Source organism: Monodelphis domestica, chromosome 4 (genome assembly GCF_027887165.1).
Source record: "Monodelphis domestica isolate mMonDom1 chromosome 4, mMonDom1.pri, whole genome shotgun sequence".
NCBI classification, from domain to species: domain Eukaryota; kingdom Metazoa; phylum Chordata; class Mammalia; order Didelphimorphia; family Didelphidae; genus Monodelphis; species Monodelphis domestica.
Window position 1 is genome coordinate 13,095,416 of NC_077230.1, and position 17,270 is coordinate 13,112,685.

At 40.2% G+C, this 17,270-nt stretch overlaps 2 protein-coding genes across 6 annotated transcripts in view; one reads left to right on the plus strand and one right to left on the minus strand.

Annotated features, from left to right (window-relative positions):
* The first annotated feature begins 32 nt into the window (after positions 1 to 32).
* Positions 33 to 16,220, plus strand: DONSON (DNA replication fork stabilization factor DONSON). 2 transcript variants are annotated; one of them, XM_007493260.3, is made up of 10 exons: positions 33 to 1,187; positions 2,377 to 2,457; positions 3,641 to 3,844; positions 5,386 to 5,564; positions 8,237 to 8,415; positions 8,791 to 8,893; positions 8,997 to 9,098; positions 13,907 to 14,105; positions 14,427 to 14,639; positions 15,197 to 16,220. In XM_007493260.3, exons 1-10 carry the CDS (start codon positions 843 to 845, stop codon positions 15,332 to 15,334), a joined length of 1,743 nt encoding a protein of 580 aa, XP_007493322.1. In that variant the 5' UTR covers positions 33 to 842; the 3' UTR covers positions 15,335 to 16,220. The 2 variants fall into 2 exon arrangements, with proteins under 2 accessions (XP_007493322.1, XP_056682034.1); XM_056826056.1 differs by having other exon boundaries at positions 14,427 to 14,643; positions 15,201 to 15,892.
* The window catches only part of SON (SON DNA and RNA binding protein), a 33,232-nt gene continuing 31,916 nt past the window's right edge, over positions 15,955 to 17,270 (minus strand). For 2 of the 4 annotated variants that reach the window (XM_007493252.3, XM_007493251.3), the window contains exon 12: positions 15,955 to 17,027. In XM_007493252.3, coding sequence (XP_007493314.2) covers positions 16,869 to 17,027 — 159 coding nt within the window. In that variant the 3' untranslated portion in view covers positions 15,955 to 16,868. Of the gene's footprint in view, positions 17,081 to 17,270 lie in introns of all 4 variants that reach the window. The other 2 variants (XM_007493256.3, XM_007493255.3) reach the window with 1 other exon arrangement.

Here is a 17,270-nt window from a genome sequence, read left to right on the forward strand (position 1 = left end):
AATTAATTGAGTTCTTTCAAGATTATTACCAAGAAAACTGCTGCCTTGTATCAATAAGCCTGTTTTTATTTTCTGGAGATGCTTTTTGTTCCCCTCTCCACTTTCTTTTATGCCGTATTCATTATGAGTATATCCAGAAGCTAGTCATGCATAACCAGTTTCTAGCAACTTTTATCATCACCATTTTTTTCTGTTATTTTTCTCAGGGTTGGAAAGACCAGACTAGGTCTTCCAGGGCATTTCCATCCAGACACAAGCCTCGCGCCTGCTCTGCTTGGTACCGAGGAGGTAGCACTTAGCCAGCTTCGTTCTCGTAACCCAATCGGCCATAGTTCTGGGATGAGAGCCTTTTTTGCTGGAGCTACGTGCCAGCCGTCTGGTGGTGTCATTCTGTCATTTTGGACGCGGCGTGGCGAAGGGCCCGCCTGCTCCTCGGCCTCCTTAATGGTATTAACGTGGCCGAGGGGTGAGAGGTGGAGATGGGGGCGCCTGCTCGTTAGGGCCTCCTACCACGAGGGGCTTGGAGGAGGATTAGACCTAATTTGTGGAAGAAATGGAGTCTGTGTCTAAGGGTGAGGAGCTGGTCTTGGGATTTATGCCCTAAAACCCGGTAGATCTCGGCTTTCGGAGACCCAATGGCTGAGTGCTGCCCGGGAATCCCGGTGCGCTCGCGCCCGTAGATTCCCCTGCAGACGTTAAGTTCTCGCGGGAATCGGGGCGGGGCGCTGCGCAGCGCGCGCCTCGCTGTCAGTCAGGCACCTCCGCACTTTCCCGCCCTCGCTGGCTTTGGGCACCGGGTGGGGCTGCAGTGGGTGCGGGCGCGGGAGATTCCGAAAAACGCCATGTCGGTGACGGTGCCGGGCTACTCGCCCAGCTTCAAAAAGCCTGCAGAGACGCTGCGTCTCCGGCGAAAGCGGGCCCGAAACACTGCGGTTCCTGAAGCAGGAGCCACCGATTTCCCGCCGGGTCCGGGCGACCTCGGGCCCCGCCGCGCCGCGCTGGCGGCCGGCCTCCGCCTTCGCCCTTTCCCCGCGGCCGGAGGCAGGGGCAGAGGCGTCTCCGCCGCTTCCCTGCGGAGAAACCCTTTCGCCCGATTGGACAATAGCCCGCGGCCAGCCGTGGGGCCAGAATCCGTCCCTGATCCTACGTGGCCGCTGGCCAGCCCCCAACAGGAGCTGGGGGAATCGGTGAGTGACCCTTCCCCGGCTGTCCACTCTGAGGCCGCGGTCCCTCCGAACCCATCCCCCGGGGTAGGGCCATTAATCTGGCCTCATCTAGAAAGGTGACCCTGGTGGTGGAGGCGCAGTCACAGGGACCGGGAACTTGCCCGAACCCCAACCCTGCACCTCTCCCCGCGGCGATCGAATTTGCCCAGGGTCACACAGCTGGAGGGAGGGACCTGTCTGCCTTCGGAGCCGCGGGCCGCCCAGACGTCTCTGTTTTTCCTGGGCAGATTGTTACCTTGCTTAGGGTGGATTGCTGTTCCCTGCGATGTCAGCATGGTGACAGCACAGCATTGTTAGAGAAATCTCATTTCACCACTCATCCATCCTCACGAATGGATGATCATCTTCAGAAGGATCCGAGCTACTCCAGCGTTATGGATGCTGATGTTCCTGAATTATCCGATAAATCAAGCGTGCTTATCCCTGTTTATAGTTTGGTGACTGTAGTTGACATGGCCAGCCATAGGCAGCCAGCTCTGAAAAGCTGGTGATTTTCAAAAAAATGAAAGCAAGGGCATTATTTTGGCTTGATCAGCCCAATCAGATCCAGGGAACAATTCAGACCACTTGAGATTTGCCTCTGGCAAACAACATTACTGACTTCCAACTTTGTTAATCTGCAAATGGTTTGCCAACATTTCCCAGTACCACACTCCTGACTAACCTTAGCAAGGGGGGTATAACTAATCATGTAACTAGTAAAATGGGGCAAAAGAAACTGGCTTCATTAAATTCAAACCCCCTCTCTTAGGTGACCCAGTGGGTAGAGAGGAATCTAGAGATCCTGGTTTCAAATCTGGCCTCAGACACTTCCTGGCCGGGTGCCCCTGGGCAAGTCACTCAACTCCCATTGCCTAACCCTTACTGCTCTTGGGTCTTGGAACCAATATAGTCCATTCAAAGACAGAAGAAGGTATGAGTTGTTTAAAAAAAAGAGCCAATATACTTTTAAAGTTCTTTTTGAAATGGGCTGAGTATCCAGGGTGCTTTGCTCTGGTTGCATGTTAAAATTCTAGTACATGCCTTAGGAGATAAATAGCTGATCATTTGCATAGGGACTCAATAATAGTGATTAAAGGCTGTAAATATTTTGAGCATCTTCAGCCTTAACTCTAATTTAATTAATTTATCAAAACTTCTTTCATCTCAGTTTTTAGATTTTAATCAAGAAAATAATGTGACCTGGAAAGAAGAGTTTTCCGAAAGAACAACATCTAAGCAATTATCCCCGGTAATGATTTTTAAATGTTGAGACCTGGAATAGAATGTTTTGCCATACACCTAAAAATATTTTGCCTCTTAATAGTTAATCGCATTTAGCGTTTACAGATACAGAATTTCCTTCTCTCAGTGATCCGCCCTCCACACCTGCCAAAGTATTCCTAATACTGGAGTCTGACCATGTCACTCCCCTACTTAGAAAACTTCAGCGTTATCCGATTACCTCTAGAATAGAATATCAGAATCTGTAGGTGGTCATTTTGCCACTTTGGGGCCTCATTCACGGACGTTACTCTGTCACCCAAACTCGCCATTTCATCTCTGCGTGTGCGCAAGATGCCTCGCGGCCAGCTTGCCTTCCCTCCTGAGACGGCCTCTCAAAGTCCTTTTCCATGAAGTTACTGTGTCCGGAAACCTTCCCAGATTCTTCCAGTTTACCTTGTTCTCTCCCTCGGTATATTGTACAGCATACTTAGTTGGCAAAGCTGTACGGTTGACCGAACCTAAGTCTTTGGGTCAAGAATATCTGGATGAAGGTCCGGCTTCCGAGACGTACTCGCTGTCCCAGAATTGTCCTTGCTGCTTCGTAGTGCGCCTGGCAGTTCTTTAAGTTACAGAGAGCCAGTTGAGGACATTCTGAATCCCCGTGAAATCACATGTCCAGGCTGACTCCCCAAGTTGGATTTTCTTTTCTGGAACTACAGTCGGTCATTGTCCTGACAGGGTTTAGCTGCATTGGTGTTATTACTGTGTGTATCATCTTTGGCTCTGTTTGTCGGACTCATAGCAGTGCATATGTTTTCCTATGATGTGTCTTTCTGAAAACAGAACTTCTTTCTGTCTGCTTCATTCTTCCTGTGCCTTTGTATTATATCCAAAGAGGTGACTACTGGAGAGACAAGTAGACCGCAGAAAGAAGAAGGGGTAGCATGGCAGGTTAATGGAAGTGCTGGAACTCTGTGGATTATTCTGTCGAGGCATCTATTCATTTTACTTTTGCATGTGCCTGGGGTGGTTTCAAGGTCTAGAAATAACCTATTAATTCAGGAAGAGGGCCCTTACTTTGCATTTAATAGGAATAGTGATTGATTTGTTAGAGACTCTGTAATGTAGGTCATTTTGAAATGAGCTAATGAAATCTTTAGATGGAAGATATTTTTCTCATTCTAATTTGTGTTCTTTATTTTTGAAAGTCTTCTCATCAACAGCACTCCACGTATGATATTCCATCCTCAGAAAGTGTTGAGTTTCCTGTGGATTGGAGTATTAAAACGCGCCTCCTTTTTACCTCTTCCCAATCTTTTACCTGGGCAGATCATTTGAAGGCTCAAGAAGAAGCACAAGGCTTTGTCCAACACTGCAGAGCAACAGAAGTTGATCTGCCTGAGAATATACAGGTACTTAATCATGAAAAAATGAATCAATGTAATATCCATACAATTCTTTAGGCTCCCTAGATAATGACATGCTAATTATTGCTCTTCCATGATTGTCATTCTTCCTGTTTATTAGATACTAAGAATTAAAAGTTCTTTTATTTCCCATTATTTTCTGCCAGTGATTTTTCTCACTTTGGAATCAACCATCAAATGATTAAGAGATCAAAATTTAGAGAATTAGTAAATAAATGTTGAATGGCAAGATGTCTTCATTGAATGAAGTACTCAAATTTTTGAAAAGAAACTTTGAGCAAATAAATGAAGGTAACACAAATATCCAAATCAAATCCAAAGGCAGATAAATTATTTCATTGATTTTATTATATAATTCATAATACAACTATTCACTGAGCCATCTAGCTGCTTCTTAGGCTGACTATTTTGAATTAGAATATATTTTTAGATATACATATTTGAAAATAATAACAATGCTTTTTCTAAACATACTCCCGTACAATAACTCAAAGTAATGTTGTCTAGAAGATGCCCTTGCAAGCTAAATTAGTAGCTACAGATAAATTGCAGTTAAACATATCAGTTATCCTATAAGTTAATAGGGAGGGACAGATAGGTGGCTCAGTGGATAGAGAGCCAGGCCTAGAGAAGGGGGGTCCTAGGTTCAAATCTGGCCTCAGACACTTCCCAGCTGTGTGACCCTGGACAAGTCACTTGACCCCCATGGCCTAGCCCTTACCACTCTTCTGCCTTGGAGCCAATACACAGTATTGATTCCAAGACAGAAAATCAGGATTAAAAAAAACAAACCCTTTTTGTTTATGTACTATTTAAAATATTCCTTTTGTGTTATTTTCTCAGTATTCATTCACATTACATAGGAAAGGTTTACTTAAATAATAGCGAAACTGTAGCTTAGCCCTTAAATTAACTACAAATTAAAATTAATAAAGTTTTACTGTAAATAGAAAATGGGGACATTGTGGTACAAGGAAGGGCAAAAACTGGCCTTAGGATCAAGAACTGCTTCAAATCCTGCCTTGTCTTGGCTTTGGACCTGGACAAATCAATTAGCCTCTTTATTGTCATAGACAACTCTCTAAGACTATTAAATTGTAGAGAAGATGCCAGTCTTACATTAGGGGAAATTTCTCACCAGGAATTGCTTTCACAAATGAAATAATACTTTTGTTAAAGTCATCCTCAGAGGGAGTTATACTGACTTGTGTGGTTTGAAAATGTCCCTTTTGGGGGCCGCTGGGCGGCTTAGTGAATTGAGAGCCAGATCTAGAGATAGGAGGTCCTGGGTTCAAATGTGACCTCAGACATTTCCTAGACAAGTCACTTCGCCCCCATTGCCCAGCCCTTAGAGCTCTTCTGCCTTGGAACTACTGCGTCGTATTGATTCTAAGATGGAAGGTGGGGGGTTGAAAGACTTAGAGAAAAAATGTCCCTTTCACGAAACCCGGGTACCTAAAGGAGCTGAAAGCATTAAATCTTTCACTGTATTTTAGGAGCCACGCACTAATCCTTACGTCTTTTAGGAGCCACGACTCTCTGCTGAACTTCGTTGTGCGTTCCAGCAGAACCTTATTTATTGGCTTCATCCCTCTCTGCCATGGTTACAGCTTTTCCCACGCATTGGAGCTGACAGAAAGATGGCTGGAAAAACAAGTCCTTGGTCAAATGATGAGGAACTACAACAAATTTTAATGAGTGAATGGTAAAATCAGTGAAATCATTTCTCAGTTAAATATTAACTCTTGTTATTCTGTTGTGTTTAATGACGTGGTAACCAAATCACTGGTTACAAATGGTCACCCACATTGCTTCGAGCTTGTTTTTATTTAAATATAAAAAGACATTTAACATCCTGATCTTTTTCATCAGCCTTCAGTCAAAGCATTTACTGAAAGGCTGCCGCGTGCCAGACAGTGAGCAAGGTGATGGGGCGCCTTGGACAGGACGTCTTCTGCTTCCAGTCACCGTGTGTGACGGGCAGGACGAGGGCCAGAGTCCCGCGGGCTTGCCCAGCTCTCCGCTTTTCTCTTCCGCGCGCATTTAAGAACATGCTCAGAGGCATCCGGGGCTCAGGGGAGAGAGACACCGCTTTGGAGACAGGAGACCACAGGTTCCGCTCTAGCCCCAGAGACAGCCTCGCTCTGTACACTTGGGCCATCTCTTGTGCCAGAGAAGTGATAGCGCAGCACCATTTCCTGGACAGAATCCTAAAAAGAATAAGCTTCCTGCTTGTTAAATGTTTGGTAACCTCATCATTGACTTCCTTTTCAGCAGTCCCATGTCTCCTCCCTCCACCCTCCCATTGAAAGAAGAAGAAAAGCCCTTTAATCCCATTCAACCAAAGTCCGAAAATGTACATGTAATTCTGTCCCTTGACTATCACCTCCCTGTCACAAGGTGGGCAGCGTGTCACCTCTGGACCTGCGGGTCATGTCGTTCTTTTATGGGTTTTATGGTTTTGTTGCATTAATTCTCCTGGTTCTACCCATTTCGCCCGTCATCATTTCAAGTCTTCCAGGTTTCTTTTCAATTGCCCCTCTCATCATTTCTTATGACTCGATTTCACATGTCATTCTTTGTTCAACCCTCCTTCAACTGACCGATTCCTTCGCCACCATAAAAAGAGCTGCGTCAATAGTTTTGTATATTTGGGCCTTTTTCTTTGCCCTTCAATCTTTTTGTAGTCGCCTTAGTAAGGGGAATCCCGTGTCAAACGCTATAAAGATTCTAGCGACTTTGTGGAGTTTCACTTCAAATTGTTGCCAGAACTGTCCAGTTTGGCTGTCCAAATTCACTGCTCTACCCACAATTTATTGTCATCATTGATTTCCTAGAACCCTGCCAATAAATGATCATTTTCCCTTGTGATGTTTGCATTTCTCTAATTATTAGTGATTTGGAACATTTTTTTCTAAGTCTTAGTAGCTTATGTTTCTTCTTTTGACGATGTATGGCTTATGTTTTCTTGCCTCTAATCACCAGAGGGATAGTGCAGCATATTATTTTCAAAGTTGTTTTGCTTTTCTGGTTTTCCTAGTGACCTTTATTCTTTTAGATCCTTTGAGGAAGTGGCTCATCTCTTTGAATCAGTTCTTTATATATTAAGGATCCGAGACTTTAATAGATAAACATGATGCAGCGATTTTTTTCCCAGTTAACTGTTTTTCTAATTCTAACTACATTCATTTTGTTTGTGCCAAAAACTTTCAGTTTTACTTTATAATAATTGTCCATTTTATCAATTATAATCATCCCTTTGGTCAAGAAGTTTTCCTTTTTCCAGAGTTTCAACGTCTATTTCCTTCTTTGCTACTTTAGGTTATTTAGGATAACTTAAATGCAATCAATTATAACTTAAATGATATGTGGACCTCTATATCCGGATAATGCGTGCACAGAGCTGTATATAATGTGTGAGACTCAGCTTCTTTCTAGTTTCCCTAAGGACTTTTTAATCATATAGTGCGTGAGTCCTTGCCATAGGAGACTGGGTCTGTGCCACCATTGTCCTCTGGTTCTGTGTGTTGTCTTCCTGAGTTCTCAGACTGACTGACGACTGTACTGTGTAACCAGTAGTTTTGAAAATGGATTACTTCAGCGTATTGTTTGAGATCTGGTACTGTGGCCCCCTTTTGACTTATTTTATTGCTGTTTATATCCTATCCATTTCAAAGCACATCTAACATTTGATAAGTGGAATTACTAAAAAAAAGTGGACCCACCCAAGTCAGTTTTTCCCCTTAGAGCTTTGGTAGAATGTCTGGCTTGAAAAGTGAAAAACAAGCTACAAGCTAAAATCTGAGGCCGTCCGCTAGGAACTTGTTTCACTACATGACGGACGTGACATTACATTCCTTTAACTCCTCTTTTTGCAAGATTCACAGATAAACTGGATAGATAGATAGATAGATAGATAGAAAGCCGCTCCTCTCTCTGGACTGTGGACTGCCCCGTCTATCCCGGAGGCGATCCTTAAGTCACCCAATATTTCTAGGCTCCTCCCTTCTCACCGGTAAAAGGGACTTATGCGAGAAGAGCTCTTGAGCTCTCTTCCAGCCCTGAAATACTCGGACTTCCTTAGATATCTTTTCTTTCCGCAGCAGTCAAACCCTTCTTTCTTCAAGCGTTCCATAAGGGTTTCCTTTACTCAGTTCCTTGACGTTGGGGTTGAGCATCACTGTCGTGATCCAAAGACGACTCTGCACTTGTTCTTGGTAACCTTGAAGCTCAACTGAAGGGTGGAATTCAAGAGCCCATTTGCTTTGAGTTGTTTTTTGTTTTCTAAGTTTTAAATGAATGGTTTCAAATAAACGCTGGAGGTTTGTGAGATCGAAATTTCATAGTAAAAGTTGTTTGTTTGTTTTTAATTTGTAGGTCCATCAGCTTCACTTCTTTGTATAATCTACTGAAGACAAAACTTTGTCCCTATTTCTATGTTTGTACCTACCAATTCACTGTGCTGTTTCGTGCAGCAGGGCTAGCAGGAAGTGATGTAATTACAGCTGTCTTGTCACCCACTACCAGAGGCTTAAGAGAAGCTATGAAAAATGAAGGTAAATGTACCTTGTTTTCATTAGCTTCAGAAGCAACGTACAGTATTTTCCCACTAAATGTAGATGTTTTTCTAAAATGTGTATGTAAAATTAAGGATAATTGCCTTATTTATGGGAGGGCTTTTTGTCTTTTTAGTATTTTAAATTATTGCTTGCATTATACGCTTTAAGATTCTCTCCTCTCCTCAGGCTTTCTATAAGATACATGCATCAATCTGGGTGCGAGTTTACAGAAGATGAAATCTGTTGTAATGGAAATCATTGCAACACTAGTTGAAATGTAAAGTGTTTGGGCTTTTCTTAAAGCAGGTAAAGCAACATAGATTTATTAAAATGAAATAAAATTTGGCTGTGGCTCTTGCTTTTCTTGCCCAGGAATTGAATTTTCTTTGCCTTTATTAAAAGAAAATGGTCAACGGAAGCAAAAAGCATCTGAGACAAATTTACATGAAGAAGAGTATAAGACAGAACCAGAAGAGTATGTAATTAACATAATTTTGATGAACCATAAACCATTTTAATTTTGTGGAATTGTTATTTCTGTAAATAAGAACCCTGAACCAAATATGATCTGTTCCTAGGGAACAACTTATTAGTGATGAGGATGAAGAGGAAAGTTTTTCCTGGTTGGAAGAGATGGGTGTACAGGATAAGATAAGAAAACCAGACATCACTCTCAAACTGTATCCTTTTAATTTTGGCTATTCATATTATGTGTACTTATTTTTTCCATTCAGCTCAAAAATTAATTAACTTTAATGAAGTTTTGTTTAAGTATAAATGTATCACTTTAAAACCATTCTAGATCTCCATTTGAAAATGCAATGAAACTCAATGAACTTTCCATACTTGAGTAAGCCATTCCTCTATCGTATGCATGCCCTCAAAGAAGTCAGAGAAATAACAGTATTTTTCACAATATTCATTTGAACACGTTTTTGAGAGCAAAAAAAATATAAACAAAGTAGATGCCTATGTATTGGAAATGGATAAAAACATAGTATAGAAATATAACCATTTTGTTCTCCAAAATAAGGATTCTATGTCCTAGTCCTATCACCCCTCCAAAATGGACTGTTCCAATTTTTTATCATCTTTGTTAGTTTATGATTTGGAGCATTCTTTGCCATCCTTGTAAAAGCTTTTCATTCTTTTGAGAACTCTATGATCCTTGAAAATTTCTTATGTCTTGTATTTTTTTAAATAGCTAGAAGTAACCTAAAGTAGTTGAAACGTCAAAATAAGTAAAATAAAAATTTGAAAACTGAAATTGTAACTAGAATAATAACAACACAGAGATGAAAATATAACTTTATTTATACTAAGGGAAGGACATTTGATTCTACAATCAGATTCCAAACAAAATTAGAACAGAAAAAAGTACTTGGATCAGAAGATACTTTTCAATATTGATTAATTCGTTATTTGTTACATAGCAAGATTATGGTGAGAAATCACTAAATAATGATGTATATTTTTTATTTTTACCTCTATGAGGTAAAAAAAATAACTATTATGATCAGTGGTTAAATTACTGAATATTACAATTGGGCATATCGGATGCCAGTTCTACTTTTTAAGATCCAGACGTAGTAGTCCCTGTTGTTGCGGAAATTTGTTTGTAACATTCTAAACTTGTATTGTCTTGGACTGCCATATTCACTTGTCAAGGAAATGCAGTGTTTTTTGTCTAAGTGGATTTCTAGCCTCCTGACCCTTTCATTGTGGCAACTGATTTGTACCAGCTAATCTTGTTTCAGGAAATGGAAGTCATCTATGTTGGGATGTTTTCATCCACTTTCCGTTTTAATTTCATGCCATCTCTTTATTTTTCTCTTCTCTGAGTAGCTATTTTTATGTTTGCTCTCCAAGCTGATGATCTGAACTCCACACTAAAAACAAAAAAGGTCAACATCCGTGACACATGTTAAAGACCCCCATCGTGAGGATACTGTATTGACAAAGGCGGTGGCGAGAAGCCTGAGGGTTAGAGAAAGTCATATTCTTTAGCATTCCCAAAGATGTGTAGGTGTTTCCACTGAGTGTGGTTAGAATTTACAGGACCTGGACCTTTTCTTCCACTGGTGTGACCTATTCTGTGTGTAGACAGCCAATCTGTCCCTAATTTCTAGGTTTAGATTAAATGACCTGCCATTTGGCTGCTACATTCATAAGCGTTTATTAAGCACCTGATGTGTCTAAGCACGGGGGATGCAAGTACAGAGGATGGAGCAATACCTCCTTTCAGGGAACTCATCTAGCCGATCTATGTCCAAAACAGAACTTGACTAGGCTTTCTGAATACATCAAACTTCCTCCTCAGTACGGCTTAGTAATGGAAACTTTGTGTTCTCTTGTCAAACAAGGAGTTTAGCAAATGATGGCAGAACCAATGTTAAATTTAGCAAAGGTAACATTAAATATTACTGGACTCGGCGCCTTCGAAAGAAGAGCTCATAGAACCACAGCAGAATCAAACACATGAACCAAAAGGTATACGTGCCTGTAAATCAAAGAGCAAAACTGAGATGTGTTGTGACTCAACGAGCTTAGGCAATTCTCACTTTGCAGTGATGACAGCATCCTGGAATAGTTCATAATAGCAAACTCTTAGGTAGGTATTTGAAGTGATCAGGTTGCTTTACATAACTTAATTGATCTGTAAAACAACTCTGTGAGAGGGAGGTAGTATTATCCCTCTTTTTACCAAAGAGGAAACTGAGGCTAAGGTTGTGACTTGCCCATAGTTGCACAGCATGAAGTGTGATTCAGGATTTAACCCCATATCTTACTGCTCTATCTAACTGCATAACTAAAGTAGGGCTATATCTCATTTTTTAAATATAATTTTTAAACGACAACTTTTCCTAAATAGGGAGATTACATGACTTGGAGAGTAGTGCAGACACTGGATTCTGCAGATCTTTGGAATTATAAACAGCTAAGAAAAAAGTCAGCCAAACGACTGATAACATATTGAAGTACCACCATTAATACCTTCTAGGAAAGGACAAAAGATGTTTCACATTTGTTCTCTTGCCCCGCAAAGATTAGTCATCACTGCAATTAGTCTTAACTCAACCACATTTTAGTGTGATTGAAATGTATCAAGTACTTTCACACTAAGTTAAGAAGTTACACTTGAAATTGAAGTAAAGATGTGAAAATATTTTTCATAAGAACTGAATAATTAGAGAATATCTACTCGGCATAATGAGGCTAAGGCAATATAACAAAAATGTTAATAGTTCTCAATTTTTTTGTCATTTTGACACAAAATAACCACTGAGTGATGAAGTGGAATTATATGCTGTGTGCTCTGTGTGTGTGTGTGTGTGTGTGTGTGTGTGTGTGTTTTAAGCAAAATTAGTAAAAGAATAGGTTATGGCGGAGATCCAAGAAAGTACTGTTAGAGTGACAGAGGTTTTCAGTATAGAGCACAAACTAAAGTATGGGATCATAGAGCAAGTAATTTTTAAGTTCATATTTCATCCGCATTGAGTAGTTTTTAGGAGAGGATGTTTAATTTAGATGATTTAGGTTTTTTTGTATTTCAAATACTTAGGATTGTTTTTAATTAATAATTAAGAGAAGTACGACTGCAACAATGAACATGGGCACCTTGAGAGCCTTAATTGAAAAAAGTAAGGCCCTTTTCTTTTGAGTTTCATGGCATTGAGAATTTGACTATGGGACCCTGAGCCAAATCATTTAATCACTGCCTCAACTGTAGTTTTCTCAACTAAAATGGAGATAAAATAATAGTATCTACCCCCTACATGTGAAAAAATATTTATAATTTGTGGCACAATACCTAGCACCTAGTAGGCACTTAAAAACTTGTACTCTTCCCTCTTCCCCCATTCTGTTCTCAAAAGCTCTTCTTGATATCCTCTCCCTTTCTCTTCTCCTTTACCTTAGTCTCTAATGGCATACATAGGGCCCCTTTTTACCAAGGCCAATTCCTCTGCTGTGTCCTTGATCCTATCCGCTCTCATCTCCCCACAGATTTCCACTGCTTTCCCCCATACCCTCCCCTTCTAAGTACTCTATTTGCTGGATCCTTCTTTGCTTCTATAAGGATGCCTACATATCCTCCATGAAAAAGACTCAACCATGCTATTCTTTTATAGCCAGATTGCTAGATTTATCTACCTTTGCTTTGTCTGATTCTCATCTCAAACTCTTGACTTTCTATTTTGTTGATAAACTGAAACTGTTTTCTCCAAAGTTGCCAGTAAATTCTTAATTAAATTTAATAATCCTTTGTCAGTCTTCTTTGTTTACACTGGACATCCTTTAAAAAAACCTTGAATACTAATCTTCTCCTTGTGGGTTTTCATGACACTCTTTTCCCATCTCCTAGCTCTTCTTTTACTTTGTTCTCAAGTTCCTGCTGGTTCATCATCTGTACATCTCGCCTTCCTGGTGTAGCAAGGGAATTTAGCTGACAGCCTTGCTGCCCTGGCTATGCACAGAATTGTTTGTCTTTTCCCTCTCAGGGGTCCCTCTCCATCACCAACTGCTTATGGGAGGGACATAAGGACTAAATGTCTTAATAGGCATCTCCCTGCCTTAGCCACAAAAATTTGCAATCCTGGGGTTTTCCCTCTTCCTTAATCTCCATATGCAGTCCTTTGCCAGGTTTTGTTAATTCAGTCTCCATCATACCTCTTCCATCCTTTTCCTTTCTTCACTCACAGCCACACTAGTTCTATCCTTTATCACTTTATTATAGTTATAATAGCCTCAATGGCCTTCATGCACTCTGTGTACTGCTCAAAATAAATAATATTCCTGGATCCATGACTCCCCTCAAAAAGCTCCTGTTGCTTCTTAGATAAAAATCCAATTGGGCATCTTCCCAATCTGCTCACAGCCCACCTTTCTCATCCTTAAGCCAAAATGACCCACTTGGTGTTCAAATAGATGGCTACGTCTTCTGTCTGTGTGTAGGCTCTTCCCTATTGCTTAGAGCAGCATTGGCAAACCTTTTAGATATCATGTGCCCAAACTGCACCTTCAAGGTGCCTGAGTGCCCCCCCCTCCATTACCCCAGACAGCAGGTAAACAGGAAGTGCTCTACCTGGGCAGAGGGGCGGGACATGTAAACACTGTCCACAGGCCTGGTGGGGAGGGGACGGGAGCAGCCCCCTCTGACACATGGGGGCACGGCTTTGCCAACATGGGCCTAGAGCATATTCTTTACTTACTCATCTCAGAATTTCATGCTTCCTTCAACGTTCTTTTGGCCACCACCTTCCCATTGCTTTGTTGCATTTTTTGTCCATCTTTCCTCAGTCTCTAGTATTGCCTTACATAGTAGAAGCTTAGTATTTACTGATTGCACATTTCCTCCTCCCACCAGTTTTTGTCTTTTAAGATTAATAACTTGCTTGTGGATCAAGAAGCAAACTTTTGTACGTAACAAAAAGCATTGGGATCGATGTTTTATGTATGTGAACAATTTCCTTGACTGGGTGACAATTAGTCGAAAAGAGAAAAAGGAAGTGCAGCTGGATCACAAGCCCGAGTCTGTTGTGCTGGTGAAAGGAATCAACACCTTTACCCTGCTGAACTTCCTGATAAATTGCAAGAGTGTAGTTGCTACGTCGGGGCCTCAGGCAGGCCTCCCCCCAACACTATTGTCTCCAGCAGCGTTCCGGGGTGCCACCATGCAAATGCTCAAGGTAAAAAAAGGGCTTTATCACTTTGTCATTTCCTTTAGGAAAATTAAGTGTCATTTTCCCTCTCAATTTCTCATCTGTAAAGCCAAGGAATTTTAGAGAGCACTTATGGGAAGACAAAAAACAGGAATCACTGGCTTAGTTTCATCCGGGTGGGTATGAAAGTTTCAAAATTATGCTTTTTTACTGCAATGTCCAGTAAGACGGGGGAATTATATTTGTTTTCTTTTCTTTTGATATTAGAGGAATGGAACATTCAAAGAGCTCCTTCCTGAATTGTATGATCTTACCCCATTTTCCTTTTTTTCCTCAACCTCTACCCAGGCACGAACGGTGAATGTGAAGACACCAGTTTATTCTGGTTATAAAGATCAGTTTAGTTTGGAGATTACAGGCCCTGTCATGCCTCATTCTCTGCATTCATTGACTATGCTGCTCAAATCTGCACAAAAAGGATCTTTTTCGGCAAGATTATATACTCATGAACCAACATCTGTATTTAACACATGTACTCAAGTGGAAAAAATACCAAATAAGGCAAGTAGACTATTTAATTTTTGAGGAACTCAGTTATTCCAAAATGGAGGAAGTTCCAAGGTGAAACTGTAAAGGTGGCTGGAGGAATTGAGGAATGTCAAAGAATGCCAACCTGTGTTTAATGGGAGAGTGCAGCTCCTCCTTGAATTTATTCACCTAGTAATTGTCCTTTAATCGTTTCCGATTATTGCCCAGGGAGATTATGTCTAAAGAATAAATGTTAAACATCGACTTCAGCTCCCTGGGGTTTTTTTGCTGCCTCAAATTATTTGAATTCCCAGTATGCTACTAATTTGATTACTAAAAGACTATCTTGTATGTTTAAGACATCTCAAGAATACTTGCTTCCTAAAGGAGGTCATTCTGGATTTCAGCTTCTTTTGAGCTTTTCTGAGCGATGCACAGTGTGGCATTCACAAAACCTTTAAATATCTGAAACCCTTGACTAAAAAGCATTGCGCTGTTCTAAGTGTGTGCTTGGGATGTTAGAGAGAATTCCTAGTTGAAATTTCTGTAGTGGCCAGTATTTCTTTTTAATAAGCGTTACATTTTTACAGGAAGTCGTTCAAAAGGAGCTTGCTAATTGTGGACTACATCTTAAAACTCTAAGTCAACTTACTCAGTTACCAAAACTAGAAAAATCATCTTTACGATTCATGGAAATGGATAATTACATTTGTAATTGGAGGTCTTGAAACAAGTGGAACAAGATTAACTCTCAACATTTAAGAAACATCTTTCCAAAATGAAACAAAGTCTAAAGAAACCTCCCCGTTTAAAAGCACTTACCTCAGGGTTTATAAGAAAGGAACAAGTAAATATTCCAGATCTTATTTGCAACAGGTTTGTGTAGCAGGGTGATTAGTCTAAGCCTCGTGGGAAAATGTATTCCAGACATTTCACTTCCTACTCTCATCATTAAGCCAAATGTGAAGAAACGTTTTGTTTGGCCAGGATAGATGCAGTCTGAAAGTGCCCTTTGATGTAGTGGCATTCTAAGAAACTACCACTTAATGCATTTTTGATTGAGGACTCTTACATACCCAAAATAATTTCATAAATGGTTTTTATTAACACTAATAATTTTTAACCCTAGAAAATTTAAAGGAAAAGTTTTTCTATAATTTATGCCAAAGGATCTGTTTGTGAGATAAATTTCATTACAGTTAAAGCAGCATTTAGAATAGTCTATGTAAAGATATAGTTGATGTGTTTAAAAGTATGTTTTTTAAAATAAAGTTCTTTTCATTCCAGTGGGTATTAAGTGATAGTGTAATCTGTTATTGCAGTTGAAAGAATTAAGAAAAACACCACATTTATTCCAGAAGTTTGTATTTGGGCCTTAAGCATTTTGTAAAATAAAGTTTAAAGACAGCATATGAGTACCACTATAATGCACATATGAAATGAAATATTCTATTAGACCCTAAAATAACATGAACTTATTTTTGCAGTCAACAAAATAGTGGCCTGGTGCTGATTTTATTAGATAAGTTGGTTACAGCATTTGCATTATCATCTTGAGTCTATCTAATTGTAGCTGAAATTCAAAATGCACATTAAAGTAAAACTACATCACAACTCAATGCCATTCCATTTTCTTGGCGTCTGCATTGGAATTCTAGTGGGTCTTCAATTTGGACTTCTTCCTTCTTATGGCATCAGTCTGGCTTAGATCCTTTATTTTAGAACATAGGACGTAAAGCTGACTGTAACACAGCATACCATTTTTTTCAACCCTAATAAAATTTCAAGGGAAAGATGGTAGCATTAGCCCTGTGGAACAGAACTCCGATTATCCAATAACACTGGCCCAATATCTGTCCAGCAGAACCTTCATGAAATAGTCTAAGGTGCACAGCCCTTCACTGATTATAGGCAAGTGTTACAGCAGCCTAGCCATAAGGGGAAAGAATTACATCATAGTACAAAATACAGTATAAAAGCGTTATTTAACATTCCACACTTAGGATTACTGATGCCTTCAAACAATTGTTTCGATGTTAGCCACTTAAACAAATACATCACTAAGGTAAACAATATAAACATACCAAAACCCTGTATGGTTAAATACAATTTTCATGGTATAAAACCAAAACTTGGAGATGTTTGTACAGATTGCTTTTTACACAATGTCTAAGTTGCCAAATTATTTACAACATTAAAGAAGAAATACATTTCTGATGCAGAGTAAAATTATCTGAAATGATTAATATAAAACCTCAATCTCTATCTACGTGAGGCACTCCTGAAGCAAGTGGCATTAGCCATGAGGTCCTTTGGTACAAGGCCCATTGCTTGAAGAACCACAGTAGCTGCTGTGGCTTTAGCATGCTTCTTATTAGGGCTGGCAAAGCTGGGCTGGTAAGCGCTTCCATTTATCAATACCTATTCAAGAAAAACATACAATTGGGCTGGTAAGGGCTTCCATTTCTCAATACCTATTCAAGAAAAACATACAATAAGAACAGCATCAAACTTTAATATCTATAAGCTTTGTATTTTTCACTAATATCTAGGAGATTATTTACAAATTGCAAAACCCATACCTTAACCCTGCCAAATTAATCTCAAGCCAGCACTTGGAAAAGGGGAGCTCAAAGGAAACTCTTGTTTATTATCTATAACTGC